This window comes from Labrus mixtus, chromosome 2, assembly GCF_963584025.1.
Source record: "Labrus mixtus chromosome 2, fLabMix1.1, whole genome shotgun sequence".
Classification (NCBI taxonomy): Eukaryota; Metazoa; Chordata; class Actinopteri; order Labriformes; family Labridae; genus Labrus; species Labrus mixtus.
The window spans coordinates 16788594-16813563 of record NC_083613.1 but is presented as its reverse complement, the minus strand read 5'-3'; the positions used below and the strand labels follow the sequence as shown (position 1 = coordinate 16813563).

Here is a 24970-nt window from a genome sequence, read left to right as displayed (position 1 = left end):
AATACATCCTGTTTAAAACAGAGTAAAGTGCTCTGTAAACTGTGCCGAAGACAAGTGCAGCTAAAACAGCTAACAATCACTTTTCCCCCATTGGAAACAATATGACCCGTTAGAATACACCGAAGGAAATAAATGTCCAAATGTCATAAACGAGTGTTAGTGTGGACCGTATTGTAAATTATATAAACTGTCTATGCATGGTGTGGACCCCAGCGAGCCAGTGAGTGTTACTCCCCAGCAACAAACTGTCATATTAGTGTTTTCCAGCTCCGTGCTTTGAGCTTATGCAGGTGAAAATTTTCTGTTTAAAATTTTAAATAAATAATAATTGACAATTATCATGATAATTATCAATATCGACTGATATGACATTTTTTATCGTGATAACATTTTTTGTCATATCGCCCAGGCCTACCTCTGAGACTTATTTAAACTGGTTGAAAGGGAGGATGATATGAGACCTTAAACATACATCATATGCAGTACTTGAAATCATAAAAAACTTCTGTAGTTCTCGAGAAGTGACTTGACAACCACACCAACTTCCATACTTTGGTCGGGACTTGAACTGGTTACCTCTACGGTTCCTAATCCAAGTCCCTATGGACAGAGCTATAGCCACCATGATCATAACAGCCATGCTGATGGATTACATTTAAAAATTTAGCAAAGTACCTCCAAGTATTCACTGTATTACTGCCCTGCATTTAAAGATGCATTCCTGTATTTTGTCACATTAGATCCAGAGAGGTAATGGATTGGTTACGCTGAAGAGGGAGCACATCACACAGACCTTCAACAACATCATGGAACTTGTGGGAAGCTCCATATTTGTAGCAGTCAGCGTGCTTACAGAGAGCGGTGAGACAGACTGTTTCTGTTCTGTATGATCGATCATTTGACATTCTTACTAATTCAGCCTCTTAAGTTTCTAAACAAGTTTTATTTATGTCTACATTTTCCTAATTAAGATGCAGAAGATGTAAAGGATGCATGTTTCTGTATCGGTTTATCAAGCAGTTATATTCAAAGTTTGTTATGTTTTGTTATTAATTTGTATGTACATGTATTTGTGATTCTTTATCAACTTTCAGGTGGTGAAATGGTGGAGGCAGAGCTGAGAAGTATCAAGATTGTCACGTCACCTTACACCATCACCTTCAAGAAAACGCCCAAGTTTTACAAACCAGGGATGTCCTTTGATGTTTCGGTAAGTTTTTTTCCTCCAGTTTTTAATGATTTTGACAGCTTAAGGGTGGCAATTACTTTCGAAATAGGCTTTTGGAAAAAAAACATTTATGTATGAAAATTCACATGTTATTTTAAGATCCTCTATTATTATTAGCTTAAAGCACAAGTTTTATTTCAATAACAAATAATTCTGATTAATTTGGTTATTTTTTAAATTTGGGACTGCTGGGACTGCAAAGAGAAACACTTGTGAACTTGTACCTGACCTTAAGATTGAGCATTCAGCTGCAAATATATGTGTACAGGGATTTAAATGTTTTCTGATGATTTAACTGTTTGTGTTTCAAATGCCAGGTTGAAGTTGTGAATCCTGATGGCACTCCAGCAAGAGGTGTTTCAGTGGTGGTCGATCCAGGCCAGGTGCAGGGCTTCACCGTAGCTAATGGCATGGCACGGCTAACCATCAATACAGAGGCCAGGACCAGCAGACTGTCAATTACTGTAAGTGTTTTTATAAACCCCTTCTTAATTTAAAACCAGTTTGTCCGAATAATACACATTTTTCATATCTATTTACAGGTGTGTGACGTAGTGTTGACAGTTTTCTGCCCCCTGGTGGCAAAACACAGAATAATGCAGTGTAAAATAGCACAGATATCATGGCATAAAGCAGACCAAAACAGCAGGCGCATACAGTATATAACTGAAGTCATTCATAACTTCAGTTGAGTTGTAGTTTGACTTGATGTTTATTCTATGTGACTTAAAGCAGATTAATCCTATACATAAATCAAACATTCACTTTTTACCTCACTAAATGAAACAATATTATTTTATGCAGTGTTGGTGACAGACACTGTATTGTACCATATGCAGACTTAAAGACTTTGCGTTTAGCGGTGAACACCAAGTTGTGCTTTGTGGTTTATTGTATGAAAATACTTTGGATTGTTTAGATTTATGTTCTTTATTCATCATGAGGGCACACTACATTGCTAGGCTAAACTGTTTCAGTTCAGGCAATATTAGCCTAAGATAAAGGTTTATTCAACTATTTAAGTAGACTAACCTGTCTCTGTCTTTAATTGCAGGCAAGAACCAATAATCCACGTATCTCCCCTGACAGACAGGCAACAGCCACCATGACGGCTGCACCGTATACCACCAACAGCAACAACTACATCCACATAGGTGAGGAACAACCTTAAGTAACACCGGTGCATGGTTGTTCAAAAGAAGAAATGTATATTCGAGTTACATTTTTTAAATCATTGCATAGTATGATAACTAAATTTGTTTGGAAAGATAAACGTTCGAGACTTATATTGGAGAAACTTCAGTTACCAGTGGACAAAGGGGGGTTAGCTCTGTCAAAAGTGATGGACTACCACTGGGCTTCACAAATGACACATATTACTGAATGGATAAGTAAAATTATGCCAATTCTACATTTCTGGATTTGGAAAATACTGGTTGTGAAGCTGCTCTTTCCGATATGCCATTCACAAACAATGCAATAACACTACAAGGAATGAAAGATCATTTTATTGTCAGAAAAACTTGGAATCGTGTTCGTTTGCATTTTGGGATTGTGACTCAATACTCTGTGTTGGCACCTATTTCATGTAATCCTGACTTTGTACAGTCCTGCTCAGATGGGGGTTTTAAAACATGGAAGAGTGCTGGTATTTCACAAATACGAGATCTCCTTTCAGATGGGACTTTAAAATCTTTCTCCCAACTAATGAATGAATTTGATCTTCCTCAAACACAGTTTTTTCATTATCTACAGTTTAGGAGTTATATCAAATCCACTGTATTGCATATGACTCAGCTGGAAAAGAAAATATATTGTTAAAAGCATCGTCTTTAAACAAAAAACTTTTAGTTATTAATATGATCAAATGTTTATCAACATTCCTACTATTAGTAGCAGAACTTCCTGGGTTGAAGATTTTGGGTCCCATCTCGATGATAAGATGTGCAGAGAGATTTTACAAAATGCAAAAAAAATTACAAGTTCGAACGAATCCCATGAAACTCAATATAAGATGATCCACAGACTTCACGTGACCCCGGCTATCAGATGTTAATATGACCCTATGTGCTCATCATTATGTCGGAAATGTAAAAGTAGCTGTGGCACCTATGGTCATCTTATGTGGTCATGTCCTAAAATCACACATTTCTGGCTCCCAGTCCAAAGTGAGACAAAGAAAATATTTGGGCATTATATTCTTTTAAATCCTCATCATTTTGTTCTTGGTCGGGACTTCTGTGACAGTAGACACACACAAAAAAAAGAAAAAAAAAAGATTACCTTGTTGAATAATATCAGATAACACAATCCTGAATCATGGATAATCCCTCCAACAGAGGGCTGGATCCAGACTGAATTAAAAGATCCAGATTTTTATCCAAATTGAACCTTTTGAACATCCGGGCCCAGATACTTAAGACCAGGTAGTGATAGTGGTGAAAGTAACAAAGCATTAGCAATGCTCCAGTTTTTTTGCAGTGTCAGGCACTCATAACAGTCGGTCATATCAGTGTGTCACTTTTATAGGTGTGGATGCAGCTGAGCTGGAAGTAGGAGAAAATCTGAAAATTAATCTTAACCTGAACAGGCAGGAAAACGCACAAAGTGATATCACATACCTGGTAAGAGATGTTTTACACCTGCACATGTGATAGTTTTATTGTTGTTTTTGATTTCCACATTCTGATTGTTTATGTTTGAATCAATAGGTCCTCAGCAGAGGTCAGCTGGTGAAAAATGGCCGATTCCATACAAGAGGTCAGGTGCTGATTTCCCTGATAATCCCTATCACCAAAGAAATGCTGCCATCGTTCCGCATCATAGCCTACTACCACACAAATGATAATGAAGTGGTGTCCGACTCTGTTTGGGTGGACGTCAAGGACTCCTGCATGGGCTCGGTGAGACCCACATGTAGCTATGTGCCACAGCAAACCCACACACAAACTGATTAACATGAATGCATATTTCTAGGGAATTTTCTAAATGAATGACACTCATTAAACTGATAAGAAACTTCAGATCTCACTGACATCTCCTTCACGTTTAGCTGAGGCTGGAATCATCGAGAGCCGCTCCATCCTTTGAGCCTCGCAGGATGTTTGGTCTGAAGGTAACAGGAGACCCAGGAGCCACAGTGGGACTGGTGGCAGTGGACAAAGGCGTCTATGTCCTGAACAACAAGCACCGCCTCACCCAGAAGAAGGCAATTTTACTTTTGTCTTTTAAAATGTTTGTTTGGGGTTAAATTGTTAAAGATACAAATTACACACATAGAAAGTATTCATTTTGTAAGCCAGACATGTGACACATATCTGAGCCTTTGCTGTTTGTTTTGCTGTGTGTGAATCACCTTCTCCTGCAGGTGTGGGACATTGTAGAGAAATCTGACACAGGCTGCACACCAGGTGGAGGAAAAGACGGTATGGGTGTGTTCTTTGATGCAGGGCTGTTGTTTGAGTCCAATGCTGCTTCTGGGACTCCCTACAGACAAGGTACCAAGACTCTGCTCTACCCTTCACTCAATGTACCTTCTTTGGTATTTTATGTACATAAGTGAACATATGAAAAACCACTCAGGACAAGTGGTTGTGAAATCATCAATAAGTGCACAAGAAGGGCAATGCGTCCAACTTTGCTGAGTGACCTTAATTTGATTTTAAGAGTATTACGTCCTTAATAACATGCAAGAATAAGTTGGCAAAACCTTATTGGGTTTTAGAGTATAATATGCAACTTTCGATCCAGTAGAAGTCTCACTTCAGCACCAGTCTGTCAGAACAAAACTCTCTTAGTGCACCACCTCCCGTCCATATCTCATATCTGTATGTCAGAACATGCAGCACGAAGTCAATTCAGTTCTTATTTCTTTGAAGTATTTTAGTCCAAACAGAGTCTTTTCTTCTGTTTGGAGAATCAGTTTGTACTCCTTCAGTTGTTCCCTTGTGTTACGAGTGAGTGAAGCACCGGCTACACAAATAGTAAATAAAACAAAAAGCTAGCCCTAACCTGAAGTGTGAAGTGTGAAGTGTGATGGAAAGTCAAGAAATGGCAGTGACAGAAAGGACTGGATCTCACAACAGGGAAAACATAAGGCTGGGTCAGCTCACCTACAAGCCGGTCTGCTGGGCCACCGGCGGCCTTGCTCGCACTGGATGGTATTTTGGCGAGCTTCGTCTATGAGTTAAATTTTTGTTGTAGTTGGATCACAAATGAAGATACAGGGCTGGTTTCAAACAAACTCATAGGTGTGGGTCGGCTGTCGAGTCCAGTAGCTTACAAGTCTGCGTCCAAACGGGTCCTCTCTCAGCTGTCACTTCATTTAATTCTTACTACATAATTTAAACACAACACCCGCTCTGTGCGCACTTCAATAATGGTGTGTTTATCAGACAACACAGATCAACACATCTTAAACTCATTCCATAGCTCCCCCATGAAAACCAGTCCAGAGTAATTTACAGAACAGAAAGGAAAAAGAAGGAGAAGAATAACCTTACTGTTCCCTATCATCCCTCACATTTTGAAACAATACTCCGCCATTATGCCTCTATATATATACAGCGTCCCTGAGTGGATGGGGCCGTTTACCCGAGGTGACAGGGCTAACGGTTGAACAGGGATTCTTCAAACCCATAGTCCCGATATGGGTTTGGGTGGGAAAAAAATATCTATGGAACATTTTTGAGCCTCTGATTGAAAGATAAACAAGCTGAAGGAACCACCATCCCATCAGTGTGAACACAGAGCTGAGAACAATGAACCCAGAGAGAGAGAGTGATATTTGTATTTAGGGTAAATTTGATATCTGCTATACTAATTTCTTAAATATTGCAATGTGCACCTTTTAAGAAATTGTCTATGCTGTGTTTCCAGAATTAAAATGTCCCGTCCCCAGCAGGAGGAGGAGAGCCAGTTCTATAACGGAAGTCACAACCAGCTTAGGTAAGAATCAACACCTTTAAGTACTACATAGCCCCATATTCAGTCACACTCTGCAAACTGTTCTAACATCTTGTGGTGATGAGTATACTATTATAATATACAAAAGTGAGCTGACCCTCTTTTTACTTTTAAACTTTATTTACTTGATACATGGTATTATATCCATGTGGGATAGGCTTTTATAAACAGTTTGCATCTACCTATGCCTGTTCTGTCACTACTTAATACAAGACTGTTGACTGTTTTAACTTTCTATATAGTTTAAAATAATTGATTTTTTAAGGACATGGGGCACTGTATTCCAACAGTGTTCATTTCGTTAACTGAATATACAACAACAAACGTTTGTCAGTGACTGTTTTTCTATAAATAGGAGAAGATGTTTACAAGCTAGCAATAGATCTTTCACCATAAAAACCCTGACGACACGTGTGTTTCGTTTATGTTAATGTGATGAAACAAAACTAACAAAATGTAAGCAGTGGGCAGTTATTATTCCCCACTGTGCGTCAAATGCATCGTCAAAATACAAGCAGTAGAGAGGAGAGAGATGTTAGGTGTGTGTGTGTATATGAATGTGTGTGTGTGTGAAACAGAGTGACAGAGAGAGCATGAGCTTGTGCAATAATGAGAGCTAACGACAACCTGCCCAATCTGTGAGTGAGTTGTTTGTATCATAATTTTAAGATAAGATAAGATAAGGGGGGATGGGGCTTTTATGATGCAGAGAGTCAGTGGGGGGTGGGGTGTCGCTTCTGTGTGTTCAGGAGCGAGACAGGAGTCTGGTCGTGTGCGCGAACAGCACCCTGTAGCGCTTGCCAGAGGGCCGGGGGTGAACATGGCGTGTCTGGGGTATGTGATGTCACAGATGATGGCTGTTGCCTTAGTCGGTGGTCTGTTGGTGAGGAAGTCATGGATCTAGCTGCACAGGTGTGTGTTAAGGCCCAGGTGGATCATTTTTGTGGCCAGGTTGTGGGGGGGGGGGGGGGGGGGGGGGTGTTGAAGCATCCGCACTGGACCTGGCTGTTCTGTAGGCTATATGACCCCCTTGTGTAGAAAGCAGCATCACAAGCCTTCAACAGACTAACCACAGCTGCATTCATCTACGGTTTGTGTTTGGGGAGTGAGCGTATGTTCCTCTCTGTGGTTACACTGTCCATACAGAAGGTGATGTAGTGCAGCACAGATGGGGCAAAGGTGTTTAGGTCTGTGTGGTTGTTGTGTGTGGCAGTCTGTTTGAAGAGATCCCAGTCCGTCTCATCGAAGCAGTCCTGTAGTCTGGCCATGGTTCCTTCAGGCAAGACCCTGATGGTGGGAACTGTGGGCTTGATCCTTGCGATGAGAGGTCTGTATGTAGGGGTCATAGGCTGATGTGGTCAGACCGGCCAAGATGGTGGGACAGCGACGCTTTGTAACCCCTCGCTATGTTGCAGAATACATGGTCCAAAATATAATTTCCTCTGGTTGGGAAATCAATAAACTGGTGGAATTTTGGGAGCACAGTCTTGAGGTTAGCATGATTAAAGTCCCCTGCTATTATAATCACGCCGCCTGGATGTGGCATCATGCAGTTTAGCCAGCGCTAGCTTAGCATTAGCTTGCGGTAGGATGTAAACTGCAGTGAGAAACACAACAGTAACTTAGTGACTATTAGTGACTTTATAATGCTGAGACTTCCCTCTATGGAGATGTACACAGAAGCTGTTTGAAATGTTAAACCTGTAGCTCTTCTCTACTCAAATGTATAACAGTGGCAGTACTAAAAGTACTCTTACTACACTGTGATAGTTCTCCACTATAGGTTAATTCAAAGTGGATAAATATTACCATCATAATGTTTAAGTTGTTTAAGTATTGTTTTAGTAGTACAGTATTATGTTTTCTGAGAGTGCAAGACGTGTTTGTTTTTTGCTTGAGCTGTTTAAGGGTTTTCATGTTTTTTTTACGAGTTTAGAGAAAAACAGCTAATACGACCTGTCGTCCTGATACCAATGTCTGAAACCTGTAAAGTTTAAAGAGAGAAAATGTTTGGATTAAAAGCAATATTTGTAATGTAATGTCATTTTTATTGACTAAAACTGGGCTCAAATGTTTTGGTTTTCGTCGACCGACACTGGACTCAAACCTTTAAGGGTAAAAATGACTAAATCTTTTCAAATGTATCTTGGGGCTTTTTATGCATTTACTTACAGACAGGACAGTGGATAGAGATAGGGAGAGAGCGAGAGAGAGAGAAAGTGGGGAACATCATGCGGGAAGAGAGCCACCGGTTGGATTCGAACCCGGGCCACCCGTTTAGAGGTCCATGGCCTCCGTACATGGGGCGCACTCACTAACCACCAGGCTACCGTCCCCTTGTAAAAATGACTGATCAACATTTTAATTTTAAGACTATGACTGAATCTGTGATAGCTGCCAAATTAACAATGTATTCCAGACCTTTCAACCCATGACTCTACTCCCCTTTTAATCCAGTGAGCCAATACAAAGACGAACTACAACGCCAATGTTGTCGGGATGGCTTGACGGACCTCCCTGTTTCATACAGCTGTGAGGTGCGCAGTGAGTACATTGTGGACGGTCAAACGTGTGTCGATGCCTTCCTGCACTGCTGCAAGGAGATGGAAAACCAGCGGACAGAGAGGAAAGAAGACAACCTCCAACTGGCTCGAAGTAAGAGACAGGGATAATAGATGGGACACCCTGGGGTGTTTAATACCATAATCATGCTGAACATCGCGCTCATTGAACTCTTTAATCACTCTATAGGTGAGGAGGATGACAACAGCTACATGGATAGCAATGAAATTGTGTCTCGCACTAAGTTCCCTGAGAGTTGGCTTTGGTTGGATATCAAACTTCCTGCTTGCCCAAGACAAAACGCTAACTGGTGAGTCAGACATCTCTACACACAATAATCACACTTGACGTCATTAATAACATCACCAAGTTTTTGAAGCGACCTCGTATCTCTTAAAAGTATGAAAATGTTTCCTCTTTTCAGTGACACCACATCATCTGTGAAAAATGTTCCTTTGCAAGATTCAATCACAACCTGGCAGTTCACCGGCATCAGTCTGTCCAGAACTCACGGTGAGGATTAAGTGACTCGTCTTTATTTCTATGTGTGCCTCTTAGACCAAAAACTAACCCACCTTTTTGTCTCTCTTTCATCATGTTCTTTTATCCTCTCCTCATATTTAAGGAATCTGCGTTGGTGAGCCTTTGGAAGTAATTGTACGGAAAGATTTCTTCATTGACCTCAGGCTGCCCTATTCTGCCGTCCGAGGAGAGCAGCTCGAGGTCAAAGCAATACTCCACAACTACAGCCCAGATATCGCCACAGTAAGTCTGTGTTACTCAGCTCCAATTATCCAGGACAGAGCCGAGGAGATTGTGACGTTTTTATAAGAAGCATGCAAAACAAAAGCTGCACACATGTTGATCAAAATGTTCCTCAGAGTGATTAGAACTAAAAGTGCAGCAAAGCACAACTTTGACCCAGAACCCGACAAGTTGTTGGTTTCTTCTGGCCAAGGGTTTTACATTGAACTTAATGTAAATCAGCAATGTCGTCCATCAAATCACACTTCAAGCTGATACAAGTCAGAACAGAAACGTGTTCATTAAAATCACCTTGTGCAAAACTTTTGATTTACCGTCTCCATACGATTGCTGAGAACATGATTCTTGATCTTTTCTAATCCCCTCATACCTCTGTCTTGTTTCTGTTTTGTCTATTATTTTTTTAAAGGTGCGTGTGGATCTGATTGAGGAGGAGAATGTGTGCAGTTCAGCCTCCAAACACGGACGGTATCGTCAGGAGGTCACAGTTTATCCTCAGAGTACACGATCAGTACCCTTCATCATTATTCCCATGAAGGAAGGATTGTACGGGATCGAGGTCAAAGCAGCTGTGAAAGACTCGTCCCTCAATGATGGAATCATGAAGAAGTTACGTGTCGTGGTAAGAAACACATCACATCCCATGCGTCTCTTTCAGAATCAGAATCAGAAACACTTTATTAATCCCTGGGGAAATTCGGTTGTTACGTTGCTTTTAAACACAATATGGCGGTGGGAAATAGGGCTCAACAGTGTGGTGCCGGAAGTAAAAATCCCATTCATTTTCTCCATAGCGGATTTGATTATTAGCCATAATGTCATAACTATCCCTGGTAGACTTACCACGAGCTATCCGAGTATAAAACGATGGTATATGCTCCTGTAGGAGCCACGAGTTAGTATATCAACCTTTAAGAAAAAAAAGATTTATTCGCAATATCAGGCCATAGAACTACACTACCCACGATCTAGTGTCACAGCAACGTCTCTGATTGGTTGAGCTTGCTGTGGCAAAAAAACATGGCAATGTTTCCCGCCCCTTGGCGGCGTATGCGAAAAGTTAAGTTTAGCTAGTGTAATGTTGATGACAGCTTTAAGTGAAGCAACAACGCCATCTATGGGTGACACATTTATATAGAGCAGTCATGTAGCACAGTAAAAGTTAGTTAGTCACTGTTTGTGCATGTAACCGGCAGCCTCTGGATAAAAGCCTCCACATTGCTACGTCGTTGTCCGCCTGGTTCATCTTGGGGTTTTACAAACATTACAACTAGCAGGCTAGCTAGTTAGTTAGAAACACAAAATGTACCAATAACCTTGTCATGCTGCAGTGAATGTAGTTTATATTTATACAACACAAACTAAAGGATAGTACAACACTTGTATTAACAGTGTAAACAATATAACACCTCAAAAGTTACTCTTAAGAAGAAACGATCTTGGGGCGCTGGTGGCCCCATGTATGGAGGCTGTGCTCCTCCAGGCGGGCGGCATGGGTTCAACTCCGGCCTCTGAGCTTCCCCACTCTCTCTCCCTGATTTCCAACTCTATCCACTGTCCTGTCTCTCAGTTAAGGGCCCAAAAAGCCCAAAAATAAATCTTAAAAAAAAAGAAGAAGAAACGATCTCATTCGCAATGGATTGTGGGATGGGTAGTTCCTTGACTCCGTGCTTAAATTATGTACACAATATTGTACCTTTGCCTTTTCTTCCCTTTATTAATGCAGTTTTGGTGTCAAATTAAATGTAATATAGTCACGAGTAATGGGGTAGCTGGCTTTCTTGGTTCCAGGCGCCAATCTCTTAATATATCAATATAAGGATTTTGTGAAAAATCAAGGGAGGATTTGAATGGGGAAATTTACTTCCGGAACCAGAGCCACCAAAAAAGTGGGCCGTCACTGTTGAGCCCTATATAGAAATAATTTAAGAATGTGTAACCCGTGGAATTAGATGCCACAAGATACAATGACTTTGGGGTTCTAGTAGCAGAATTGTATTTGTAGACGACTAGTTAGTCATTTTTAACAGTGCATGAGCTACCTTAGTTAACCTCTGCCTATGTTTTACAATATCAGTTAACTAGCTTTCACAATGAGTAGCTTCAGATAAAGAAATATAAAATAGATACAAAACAAAACCCCAAAAATACGGCAGTGGGATTTGGTTATCAATAGAAAATAGAAAATAAAACCTGTTAACAACAGATTCAACAAACATAAACCCACAAATACTCAATGTACAAATAATGTACGATGAATATGCACAATACACTTACATTTCAACAGTTTTCATAAAACCCTCACGTGGAGCTCATTAAAGATGACACCGTCAGTTACACTGTTTGTCCTTGAGAAATTAAACACAGTATTCGGCGGCTGGCGGCCACCACTTGAATCTAATTCTACAAATAGTATAATATTTAGGATAACTTGGGTATTTTTTAAACCTGGGCATTATTTTTAAATATGTTGGTGTCTTAATGACTAATAGGTAGGCTACAAAAAATGTTGGAATCGGTCCAGTAGATCGCCACAGCCAGCAGAATGGCTGCTTTAGGGCAAATGCGCCGATCAAAATACGTCCACTAAAAGTGTTTGTTTTTGCCATTGACAGGCTTAGCTTGTTATTCTAAAGCCATTTTCACATATGCACTCCAGATAATATCTAGATAATTACAGGAGGACTGCTCCGGAGATTCTCCCGACCTGGCTATGCCTCTCTCAGCGGGAGACTATCCCTGTCAGAGGGGAGGGGGGTCGGGGGATTTCCTGAGGTAAGACGTGACGTAAAAAAACAACGAGGAAGTAGCGGCCGAAGCAACAGAGTCCCCTACACAACGTTATAATGAGAATATTTGCCTTTATATCAATGCTATGTGTAGTCCAATACAATTACAACATCCACAAAACACACATTTTGGGATATATAGACCAAACCGCACCCTGGTGATCTTACAGCAGTAATAAATAAGAAAAAAAATCTGCCCAGTCACATTAAAATCATTCAAATCTGTGACTGTTATTGTAACAATGTAAATACAAAAGAGAATCAGACCACCAGAGATAATTGAAAAGGCGAGCAGCATTGCATTTCGTCACTTACAGTATATTACAAATACTCAGTATGATGTATAATGTGTGACCTTATTATTGTCTTTCCAGCCTGAAGGTGTACTAGTCAAATCTCCTCAGACTGTAACTCTAGATCCAACTACTAAAGGTGTAGGTGAGTTGACCATTTGAATAGCTACATAATGCAGTTATTTACTGCTGTGCCTTCTTAAAATGATTACTGATCACCCAACACTGTTTGATCTTTAGATGGCAAACAGGAAGTAATATTGAACAGTGGGATTCCTAAGAAGGATTTGGTTCCAAACGCACCGACTAGCTCTCAGATCTCTGTGACAGGTAAGGTACAGGCTTGTATTTGGACATGTGGTACAGTGCCTGTATCTGCGTTTTTGTGAAATTAAATTATTATGTGTGTGTGTGTGTGTGTGTGTGTGTGTGTGTGTGTGTGTGTGTGTGTGTGTGTGTGTGTGTGTGTGTGTGTGTGTGTGTGTGTGTGTGTGTGTGTGTGTGTGCAAACAGGAAGAGAAGAAGTTGCTGCACTGGTGGAGAACGCCATTAGTGGGAACTCGATGGGGACTCTGATCTACCAGCCCTCTGGCTGCGGAGAGCAGAACATGATCCACATGACCCTGCCCGTCATAGCCACCACATACCTGGACAAAACCAACCAGTGGGAAACTGTGGGCTTCCAGAAACGTAACGAAGCTCTCGAACACATCAAGTTTGGTAGGCAGAACGGATGTTTTTATGAGCTCAGAGACTAGAAATTCAAAAGATGCAAGTTCCTGACTAGGCAGAAGGGTTTTAGTAAAGAACTCTGTCCTAAGGCTCCAAACCAGGACAATGAGATTAAACTAACTGATAAAATGGCAAAGATCCCTCAGGTGGGTACAGCCCCTCAGCATCACAGATTCATGTGAGTTTGAAGTAGACACTCGCAGTGATAGAAATTCATTGACTTTTGTGTGTGGTTGTGTGAGGAATGTTTCACATTGCCTCACACTGTTTCTGCTCTACACAGAGCAGGTGTTAAAGCGCTTTGAGTAGTAAATTGTAAATGGTAAAGTCTTCCGACTATTCAAAGCGCTTTTACACTGCATGTCACACCTACACATTCACACACTGATGGCAGAAGTTGCTATGTACAGTGACCATCAGAAGTAACTAATCCCATTGACCCGCATTTCATTCAGGGTTGAGTGTCTTGCATAGGACATGTTGATGCAGGAGCTTCAACCCTCGACCTTGCGGCTGAGGGACGACTACTCAAGTCCATTAACCATTTACAAGGCAGGATTGATTAACTATTCTGCAGCCAGTCAAGAGGGGAAACTCTATGTTTTTTAGCTTCACTTGAGGCGAGATAATTTACTGTCCATTTTTATTGTTTTCACATTATTATTAAAGAACTCTAATATCTTTACAACATAACGTGTGCCATCAGAACAATATAATGCTACAAATGAAAACATGTTTTAGGACTTCAACAAGCAGCAAAGGAACAAGGCTCAGTCAAGAGTTGTTTGTTTGTGAGAAAAACTTTTTCTTTTTTTGTGTGCGTTTGTGTGTGTAGGCTATCAGAAACAACTGACCTATCGTAAACCTGAAGGCTCTTTTGCTGTGTGGGCCAGTCACCAAAGCAGCACCTGGTGAGGCATTCAAACATCCATGAACTTGTACATCCTCTAACTTCTGACTTTTTCTGAACGACTTCTGACTAATATGTTGCTCTTCTGCCCTTTCGAAAGGTTGACAGCCTATGTTGCCAAGGTGTTTGCCATGGCAAACAATCTGGTGGCGGTGGAAAACTATGTGATCTGTGACGCTATCAAGTTTCTGATTCTCAACGCACAGCAGCCAGACGGCATGTTTAAAGAAGTTGGAAGGGTGTCCCATGGAGAGATGATTGTGCGTGAATTCACGAACATACTTTTTCTCATTTTGATGCTAAAAAACTGAGATAGAAAAATCATGCTTTACCTCACTGACTGATATTGAACATGAATAAAAAAAAAATTTGTGAATGTGTGCACATGTAGGGTGACGTGCGTGGCACGGATTCTGACGCCTCCATGACGGCCTTCTGCCTCATCGCCATGCAGGAGTCCCGTTCACTGTGTTCTGACACTGTTAACGTGAGTACAGCACAGCCATACATTGTATTTCTTCTAGGCCTGTCCCTGACTAAGGATTTATATAGTTGAGCCTGATTGGTCAGACGTTGCCTATAGATGACTGACTGATCCACATTCTCATTTAAGTTTAACCACATCTTTAAATTATTTCTGTTCTAGACTCTAGAAAAACAATTTATTCTATGATAGGATTTTTTTCTTACTCATTAAGACTGCATTAATGTGACCTTATAACAACATTACACTGATGGCCCAGTGTGTGCGGGTCAGACCAGCGACAAACAAACAACGTCTTTTAACTTACCATTTTCTAGATTTACTGAACTCTCCTGGTTTTAATAATTCACCAAAATCCAGTCCCCACCATCAAGTAAAAGATTGAATCCAAACACATTAGATCCTTATTGATCCACGGAACAGTAAACAAAACTCAGCTTCTCCGCTGACCTTTTGATGACATTTCATAACAGCCTAACACAGCCAATGAGAGCCTTTGTTTAAAGGAGTTGCAGACCCTGTTCTGACGGCCCATTGCACGCGACTGTGCTGATGACTGACGTCTCCTGAGGCCAATGAAATTCTCTAGACTTGGACCTCCTGCTTCTGTCAATACATTGGGGTGTTTTCTTCATGCACACACTAAGGAGTTTGATTTAAAGGACAAGTGGTTTTCAGAACTGCAATAGAAATGTTAATAATGTGATATTAATACCAAAATAGATTATGAGCCATGAATAATTTGGAGAAAAAAGAGAGATCTATTTAAATGTAGACATTAAACACCCCCATGTAGCTGGAATGAAATGATCCTTGTGCTTGACTATGAGACTGGCAGTCGACCGAGGTTCTGACGAACGGATCGTTGAGTACTCGGTTAAACAAGTCACCTGCATTCCTTTTCTTATCATTACTCTTTAATTAATCTTTGATGCCTTGGATAATTGCTTGTTGTGGCTACAACTGCATCTAGTACAACAAAAAATGATATTATACTGTATTCAGAAGGTTTTTAATCTCTCACAATATTCATCACACTTTTTGTTTGTGCATTTTCCTTTAAAAAATGTTTTCTTTAATATTGATTTGAAATCTCTGCGTTTTATCTGTCTTCGCTTTATTCACCTTCATCCTAACTTTGTTTTTTTTGTTCTATCCAGAGTCTGCCAAACAGCATAGACAAAGCATTGGCCTACCTGGAGAATCGTCTGCCCAGACTTACCAACCCATATGCCGTTGCCATGACATCATACGCCCTGGCCAATTCAAACAAACTGAACAAAGAGATCCTTTACAACTTTGCTTCCCCAGGTGCTGTCACACAAATGAAAGAAAATCACTTGAATAATTTCGTAAAAATATAATGACGCATTAGTGTCTGAGCTATAGTGGGCCGATTTTTGCTAAATGCTGAATTTTACATCTTAAAATCATCATCATCAATCATTTACATGAGATGTTTCACTCCAAAAGTAACAATTTTGAATAGCCGATGTCAGTACCTTATCTGTTATATCTTTTCATACCCCTTTTGTAAGTTAATATTTTTGATACTAGTGATTTAGAAAGTCTAAGTAGATCAAGCATCCTGCTGTTACATCAGAGTCACAAAAATGTATCTGTGTCTTCCTCAGAGTTGTCCCACTGGCCATCTGCAAAGGGACACATATACACACTGGAGGCCACAGCTTACGCTCTCCTCGCTCTTGTGAAGATCAAGGTGAGCACTTTTTTCGTGTTCCAGCACATAGTAATGCTACAGAGAAAAACAAACAACAAAACATATGTGGGTGATGAAAATAGGATCAATAAGCTGATCAAAAAATGTCCCCAGACTCACTTGAAATTACCTATGAGAAGAGAACAAGGACAAAGCTAATAACAGCTCTGATCTTTGAAGGCAATCCTTTGCACTGTGTTTTTAATGGACTCCAAAGCTCCTTCAGTGAGCATCTAGTGATGCGTGTTCCACTGAACAACTCAGGAGGCCCTTTGTTCCAGCAAGATATTTGAATGAGCTGTAAATGATGTCAGTTGTGTTTTTTAGACTTGATGTGTACTGTGAAGTACTGTCGACACTGTTTGTTGTATGTATGAATTGACCAGGGGCAAACCAGTTTCCCTGCTGGGGATTAATAACTTTTATAATCTAAGTAAATAAAAGTGACAAAAAACAGGAGCAAACGTGATTTTATAAGAGATGAATTAGATTTAATAGAAAAGCTTGGAAAGGCAGGTTATACTGTACATGTTGGAGAATCAGGATATTTCAGGACTAGTTAAAAATAAATACCACCCTAAAGTCAAACGCAGATCTTTTCACCCTTACACGTTCCTTTTGTTCATAAAGGCCTTTGAAGATGCCAGACCTGTTGTCAGATGGTTCAACGAACAGCAGAAGGTGGGCGGAGGTTATGGATCAACTCAGGTAACACAGACTCTTCTCTCAATCTTGATACCTCACTTTTTTTAATCATCCAGATCCTCATAAAATATGTCCTCCTTTTTTACCCTCCCCCCTTTTTCCCCCCTCACCAGGCTACCATTATGGTGTACCAGGCTGTATCTGAGTACTGGGCCAGTGCTAAAGAACCAGAATATGATCTGAATGTGGACATCTTGTTGCCGGGCAGATCAAAGCCTGACAAATACAACTTTAACAGGGACAACAGCTACGCCACGAGAACGTCCAAAGTGAGGATACTTTCTGACACAAGCTCTGAGGGGCTCATTCATTTCATCATTCCTGTCATTTTCTGTGTGTTTGTTTCTTCTGCTCATCCTAATAAATGTGTTTGTGCACATGTTTGAATTCCTGCAGCTCAACGATATCAATCAGAATGTGATCGTGTCCGCCACAGGCACAGGAGAGGCGACAGTTAAGGTATTTAAAATATATGAAAACAATGAATGGAAGCTGGCCTGCTCACTTTGAGTCAGGTCATATTCGGTAAACAGTGCGCTGTAACTGGGACAAGCAGCTTACCTCCGTGTAGTAACCTCTCCCACACAAAAGTGCCTGTTACTGCTTCAGAGACCACACCACTACTACACGGAGGTAAGCGGTCACTTTTGGCTCTTTTTTTTCCAAGTTAAATTTAACGTCACCATTTTTGTATTTGTTGGTTATTAAATCACAGAACATTCCTTTCTAACTTGTGTGAATTGTATTTTCTTTAAATGGATGCCTGTTAGTTTCTCTTGTACAAAGATGCTCTTTTCTCTTTGTGCCAGATGGTGTCGCTGTACTACGCTCTGCCGACAGAGAAGGCGAGTGACTGTCAGAGGTATAACATGTCAGTGCAGCTCCTCCCAGGTAATTTGGCTCTACTTTTTAACTGCTTTGTTATTTGTTTTGTGTCTATTTTGTCTCTCTTACCTGAGTTACAGCATGAAACAAAAACAATCATGTTTGCTAAATGTTTGCTGCTTGCAGAGAAAATGGATGAAGATGAGAAGACATACAAGCTGAGAATAGAGCTCTTGTAAGTACAAACACGAGGCTTAATAGAGAACACTTGTTTAATTTCTTTCCATTTCTATTTCTGTCATTATCATTTTCTTTTATATTATCCTGTCTTCCAATTAAAGTTATTGGATACTTTCAACCTTTCTCGTTCTGTAACAGGGCCTACACACAATAAGTGGCATACTCTGGACCTGGTTTTTCCCATGGTTTTCAATTTAGTAATGTTGTTTGCCAAGAAACTGCAGTTTCTGATCACAAGTGTTTTCTTTTCAATTCCCACATTCATAATACAGTTAATAATAATGTGGACCTGTTGTACTTCCGCATTTTTAACTTTGACTCTGCTGCTAGTTTCTGCGACTCATTTGCTTCCTCTGAAATTGACTTTGACTATGCATTAGGTGTTAATGATGATATCACCATCTTTAATTGAACCTGTACTAGCATTCTTGAATGATGATTGATTATTGCATTCTTACAGTGGCTCCCATAAAAGCTAAAAACCTGAAAAACACACTACAGACCAGGCTTACTGCTGAAATAAGATTGTTAAAACAGTTATGTCGCAGAGCTGAACAAAGGTGGAGACGCCTTAATTATCCTGCAGAGATGCAGATTTTTTAAAAATCAAATGAAGACAAGTATTTCAGTGATCTAATTAAAAAACACAGTTCTAAACCCAGAATTATTTTCAACATTGTAAGCTGCACCTCAAGTCCACCACCCGTTGCTATTGAACCATCAGCAGATAAATGTGAACAGTTTCAATTATTTTTCTGTAACAAAATACAAAACATCAGAAACAATATCTCATATAATACCCAGACTGTCGTGGACCAATCTCGTCCTAGCATTAACAATACTTTAATACTTTTATTTGACCAGTTTTGTCCATTTTCTGTACAGGTACAAAGACACAGAGCGTGATGCGACCATGACAATCCTGGATATTGGCTTGCTAACTGGCTTCACCGTAAACACACAAGACTTGGACTTAGTAAGAACTGTTTCAGATACACACATACAAACAGAATATCAGAGTTTATGGCTAGAGGAAACAAACTTGTTTAAATGCAAAAATAATCATCTAACCATGTATCTGTGTGTGTGTCTGCGTGTGTAGTTGTCCAAAGGACGTGCCCGCACAATAGCCAAATATGAGATGAACACAGTCCTGTCGGAAAGAGGCTCTCTCATCATCTACCTGGACAAGGCAAGAGATCATTGTGGCATTTAGTCCTATTTCGTCTTTTTTTCTTTCTTCTTAATGATCTCATCTTTGCCTTCTGAATCTCCCCACAGGTTTCTCACACTCGGCCAGAAGAGATTTCATTTAGGGTTCATCAGAAGATGAAAGTTGGAGTCATGCAACCAGCTGCTGTGTCTGTCTATGAATACTACGACCGTAAGTCTTAGTGTTACGAGATAGCACTGCCTACACATATACATAAAACAAAAAGCTATCCCTAACCTGAAGTGTGAAGGGACAGTGACAGAAAGGACGGGTTCTGACGATAGGGAAAACATAAGGCTGGGTCAGCCTTGCTCGCACTGGACGGCGTTGCGGGGAGTGACCATAGACTGTAAATATAAATAGACAAAGCCTGACTGACGTGAGCTATCTGTTACGACAGTGGGCTTGGGAGGCTCATCGGCAGCAGCTGCCATGCTGGAAATGCTGCCTCAGCCTAACTTTCAATCAACCTAACAGACTGAGAGCTGGAGCTGAGGCAGGTTTTAAGCCTCTTGACAAACCGCTACAGTACATCGCGCCCTCCTGTCAATCATGTCAGCTACGTGCCTAACTATGAATAACACTTATTTGTGAATAAAATGAAAATGGAGTTGTTTAAAAAAAAAAAAAGTCACTGTACTGTGTGTGCCCATGAGGACAATAACTAATCAGACCAATTTAGTTTTTTGTACCAGGCTGTAAACATGTTTATTTATGCTGTAAAAACAGCTTTTTTGCCTGTTATGTGTATGTAACTTCTGGTGTTCCTTGAGCCAGCCTCAAGTGGACACTCGACGAACTGCAGGATTTTGTACTTCCGCAATGGCTTCATTTACCAAGACCGGAGGTTGCCACTTTGGAGCGACGAGCCCAGGCTTTGTCTATTAGTTCAGTTTTTGTTGCAGTTGGATCACAAAAAGAAGAAACAGGGCTGCTCTCTAACAAGTTCATGGGTGTGGGTCGGCTGTCTAGTCCGGTAGCTTCCAAGTCGGCATCCATACGGATCCTCTGAGCTGCCACTTTACCTGAGTCTTATTATCAACAAACCCATTCTATAGATCCCCCATGAAAACCACTCCAAATGAATTTACTAAACTAAAAACTGAGATAAGGACTAAGAAGAAGAAACCTAATGTTCCCTATCATCCCTAACACTTAAAGACAAGCTGTTTAAACACAAAACTCGAGGTGCATGTGCGAACCCAAATGTCAACATTTTTCACCCCATTGCACATGACCAGTGGGAGACCGGTGCCATCTGTGGGACTGTTATATAGTAGCTTCATTATCTTTTCTGCTTGCTTGTATAAATTCTGTGATTACATGAAGAACCCACAGCATTGATACAAAAGCGAAAACTTTCATCATAGCCAGGACTCTGTTTAGTCTGCCATTTCCACACTATCCTTTTTTTGTAATTTCTTGTCTCATGAGACCCCACCACCCGCCTTCCTCCCATCTGACAGTAAAAGTCCCCCACTGTGAGGTGCATTTGTCTACAGGCAAATCAGTACAGTTTCAGGAACAGTCTGTCCTGACATTTTCAGGAGCACGTGTGAAAAAGGCAATGATAGAAACATCTGCTGCCTCCAGGACTTTGACCTCTTTTATTTGTTTTCAAAAGATTTCAGAGTGAATAATTATGCATTATTAGATTTTTTTCAAGTATTTACTGTACATATTATAATGTAATGCAATTGCCATTTAATGTATGTTCTAAAAAATGTGTCTCTCTGGCTGCAGAAACACGTTGTGTGAAGTTTTATCACCCAGAGAGGAGAGCTGGACATCTGCTGCGGCTCTGCAGAAATGATGAATGCACATGTGCTGAAGGTAAACAAAACACCTTTTATTCATCTCTGTAGTTTCTGTCACTATTAATTTTTCACTTCTTATTTTTGTAATTTTGGTTTCTAGAGATTCGGTAGTTATCAACAGCGAATAGTCGAAGATCCGCCGGCGCGGCTCAATAAGTCTCTATAACGTTTTACAACCTTAACGTAACGAGTCAAACGAGCTAGTCACAACAGTTGCTACCTAGTATGGCCTCGGTTTTTTACACTGCCTTTGTCTTGTCGTCACGTCAAAGTGTTGCCACACAGCTGAAGTCTTCTGCATTTTGTCTTCCCTTTAACCGCCAAGGTGAACTGTAGTGTGACCTTCACTGACCGCTGTGAGGATAGGAATATCAGGTACCCCAAACAAAACAAAAAACAAATATGCGAATCCCAAAATTAATAATCAATTGCCTACCCAAAGAATGAATATTCCAATAGCCGAATATTCGGGTCCAGCCCTAGTGGTTTCATTTAGCTTAATAGGTTTTGCAGCAGAAGCTGTGTCTGATGCAATATGCACAAATTAGCCAGGCTTATAAGTGATCATTACAAATACACACGTACATCTTTAGATTAAATATCGTAATCATCACCATTGTAGCTATTAGCCTATAGTCGACTGACAGTCGAAAGTTTTGTTGTGTTTTTTTTGCACTTATTGCTCCATATTTTCCTTAGAGTTTAATCATTTCATTAAACAATTTGTCTTCTACTTGGAAAAACAATTAATTTTATGATAGGACGCTGTCTTTCTCACTCATTAAGTCTGCATTAATGTGACCTTATAACAACATTACACATGTCCAATACAGCAGGCACACACACTGCGGCCCAGTGTGTGCTGCTCAGACCACCAAAAAACAAAAAACAGCATCTTTAAAATTACCATTTGTAGATTAACTGAACTCTCCTGATTTTAATAATACACCAAAATTGAGTCCAGCACGTTAACTTGTAACATCCAGTAAAAGATTTAATCCAAACACATTTGATCCAAATCGATCCACGGAACAGTTAAAAAGAACTCTCCGCTAACCTTTTGATGACACCCATAACAACCAATGAGAGCCTTTGTTGAAAGGAGGTGCCGCCCCCTGTTCTGACGGCCAATTGCTGTGCTGATGACTGACATCTCTTGTAGCCAATGAAATTCTCTAAACTTGGACCTGCTATCAATACTTCGGGTGATTTCTTCAGACACACACTAAGGAGTTTGATTTAAAGTAGGCTACATGTGGTTTTCAGAAATGCATTTACAGTATTATATAAAGTGATATTTATACCAAGATAGGCTATGAGCCATGAATTATTTGGAGAAAACATGCAAATCCTTGTAAAATTAGACATTAAACACGACCATGTAGCTGCTATGGAATTATCCTTGTGCTCTACTGTTCTGACGAACAAATCGTCGAGTACTCGGCTATATGGGGTCACTCCTTTAATTTACATTACCCAAATTGAGATTTCTTCAAAGACAATGTCCTTGTAGAATTTTGTCAAAATAAGATGAAAATTGGAACCAAAGTTAATGACATAACCTAGGAGCAGCAAAGATAATAGTTTATAGTAAACCAGGACATCTTGATCAAATTTGGTAAATAATCGACTGATTTGTTTTTGAGGTATTTCATTGAGGACCAAAGTGTTGGACTGACTGACCATCAGGCAGACATATTAGCAGGTTAGCCATCTCCAGAACGATGCAGTTAGAGTGTCAATGGTCAAACCAGACTGCAGGACCAAGAACCTTCCCTAACTAACAAACTATTTTCGTCAACCAGGTGTTATTTGGTCCACTTCCTGAATGGTTTCGGCAGACCTGTTATGAGTTAGATCAAGTGAATATAATCACACATCGACATACAAAGTTTACAGCTGAACGAAATTCAGTTTCTCTGGATTAGGTGCACATGACAAAAAAACGATCAACAGACTGACAACAAACCTCAGAAAGGTGATGACATTAAGTTAACTTTGTGGCTTTTTAAAGGTCCCATATTATGCTTTTTCTGGTTTTATATGCTTAAGGGCATAATATGGGCTCTTTAAGATCACTGGCCCAAACATAACTGGCCCAAGCACATTACTTTAATTCAGAACAGTCAAGAATTTCCCTCAAGAAATGAAGAAAATTAACTGATCTGAGGCAAAGGTCATTTATTTAAAACCGTTTTCTCTTTCACTGAGTTCTTCCTCCATCTCCTCCTGGGTTGACTGGTTTTGACGTCCTACCGATGCCCAGGCTGGAGATGGTTTTTTAAATTGAAGTTTGATCATGAATACACACTTTGAACTTTTAACATCATTAGTTTCTGTCAGAGGCAACAAACCAGAGCAGAATCACAGCAAATCTAACTACAGCATAAGTCACGAACATGCTTTAATTGTGACTTTGATACAGCAGCATTCAACTATTAACACATCTACACACAGGCATATAATCATGTCCTCAGTTGTTATTTACTTTGTGTCTATTGTTTATTTCCAGAGAACTGCAGCCTGCAGAAAAAGGGCGAAATCGACAATGATCAGCGGACTGCCATGGCCTGTGAGAGCACAAAGACCAGCAAAATAGATTTTGGTAAGAAAGTATAAATTATCTACTCATACAGCATTTAACCTTAAAAAAGAAGTGTGTGTTAATGTGTTAGAAATTAAGCAAATCTGTGAGCAAGTGAATTCACAATCTGAACCTTGGTTGTCCTCAGTGTACAAAGTGAGACTGGAACAATTTGAAGACGGATTGTCCACTGACATTTATACAATACGCATACTGGAAGCCATCAAAGAAGGTGGGTGTCTATCTTTTATTTCCTACTCTCTAATTATTATTTTCTTTAAAGAGCCTCTAATGTGCTGGTTTCTGTATCTTGGGGGACACAGACATTTGACAGGCTGTGGGCTGGAGGTGCAAAAACTGGGTGCACTTCATTTCGTGAGAAACACTGAAGGGAGGTTTGGGTCAAGTGCTCAGGTCAAGTGGCTTCATTCAAATCGATACAAATTATTGGGGGCTGTTGGGGCTGTAGCTGCATTCACATGGTGTCGGACACATCTTAAAAAAAATTCTGAGTTGGAAAATGTACAGAAACACCTGCTCAAGTCAGAACAATAAGTCGGAAATTGAGGAAATAACTAAGTAAACTCGTACGACATATTCGTCACCAACATGAGGGGCAAGATATGTTTTGTTAATGTTAAGATACTTTTTAATAGGCTAATTCACGTATTTTCAAAAAAAAAATTGCCCAAATATAATTTGTAACAGAGACATTACACACATCTTCTTTGTAGCATCCACACTGTCTGTTGTTGTTGTAACAACATTCAGACTTTTCCAACATGAACACACTGAAGTCGGATGAATGACTTCCCAACTCAGAAACTGTGACCATCCGAGGAGCACCTGAATGCAACATGTAGCTCCGGTCAGTAGCGGCTGCTGTCATCTAGCCTGCACTACGACCTGAAAGTAAACAACAAGACAGTGGATGGCATCCCGTAGTGCAGCGCAGTTTGACAGTAGCCTATTTTCATCTATAAAATGGAGACAAAGTTACAGTATGTAGGCTGTGTCAGGTTAAACTGGCATATCGACCGGAGCGATGTGTAACCACACTTAGCACAGGCATGAGCACGTTAACCTGTAAGTAGGACTGAAGGCTGCTGTTGTTAGCAATGCTAACGTTTGCTATGCT

The 24970-nt window shown here is 40.3% G+C and overlaps 1 protein-coding gene across 1 annotated transcript in view; it reads left to right on the top strand.

The window, feature by feature from the left end:
- The window catches only part of LOC132986908 (complement C3-like), a 34187-nt gene that overhangs the window by 7184 nt on the left and 2033 nt on the right, over window positions 1–24970 (top strand). Inside the window, exons 9-41 of the mRNA XM_061053604.1 lie at window positions 741–861; window positions 1095–1210; window positions 1546–1692; window positions 2283–2382; window positions 3758–3852; window positions 3940–4131; window positions 4281–4436; window positions 4596–4725; window positions 6107–6175; window positions 8651–8848; window positions 8945–9065; window positions 9180–9268; window positions 9381–9520; window positions 9930–10142; window positions 12684–12747; window positions 12843–12932; window positions 13116–13322; window positions 14170–14245; window positions 14345–14504; window positions 14636–14731; window positions 15889–16039; window positions 16363–16448; window positions 17079–17156; window positions 17267–17422; window positions 17550–17612; window positions 17963–18044; window positions 18165–18213; window positions 19104–19194; window positions 19321–19410; window positions 19500–19602; window positions 21175–21264; window positions 23761–23853; window positions 23981–24064. Coding sequence (XP_060909587.1) covers window positions 741–861; window positions 1095–1210; window positions 1546–1692; window positions 2283–2382; window positions 3758–3852; window positions 3940–4131; window positions 4281–4436; window positions 4596–4725; window positions 6107–6175; window positions 8651–8848; window positions 8945–9065; window positions 9180–9268; window positions 9381–9520; window positions 9930–10142; window positions 12684–12747; window positions 12843–12932; window positions 13116–13322; window positions 14170–14245; window positions 14345–14504; window positions 14636–14731; window positions 15889–16039; window positions 16363–16448; window positions 17079–17156; window positions 17267–17422; window positions 17550–17612; window positions 17963–18044; window positions 18165–18213; window positions 19104–19194; window positions 19321–19410; window positions 19500–19602; window positions 21175–21264; window positions 23761–23853; window positions 23981–24064 — 3796 coding nt within the window. The remainder of the gene's footprint in view (window positions 1–740; window positions 862–1094; window positions 1211–1545; window positions 1693–2282; window positions 2383–3757; window positions 3853–3939; window positions 4132–4280; window positions 4437–4595; window positions 4726–6106; window positions 6176–8650; window positions 8849–8944; window positions 9066–9179; window positions 9269–9380; window positions 9521–9929; window positions 10143–12683; window positions 12748–12842; window positions 12933–13115; window positions 13323–14169; window positions 14246–14344; window positions 14505–14635; window positions 14732–15888; window positions 16040–16362; window positions 16449–17078; window positions 17157–17266; window positions 17423–17549; window positions 17613–17962; window positions 18045–18164; window positions 18214–19103; window positions 19195–19320; window positions 19411–19499; window positions 19603–21174; window positions 21265–23760; window positions 23854–23980; window positions 24065–24970) is intronic.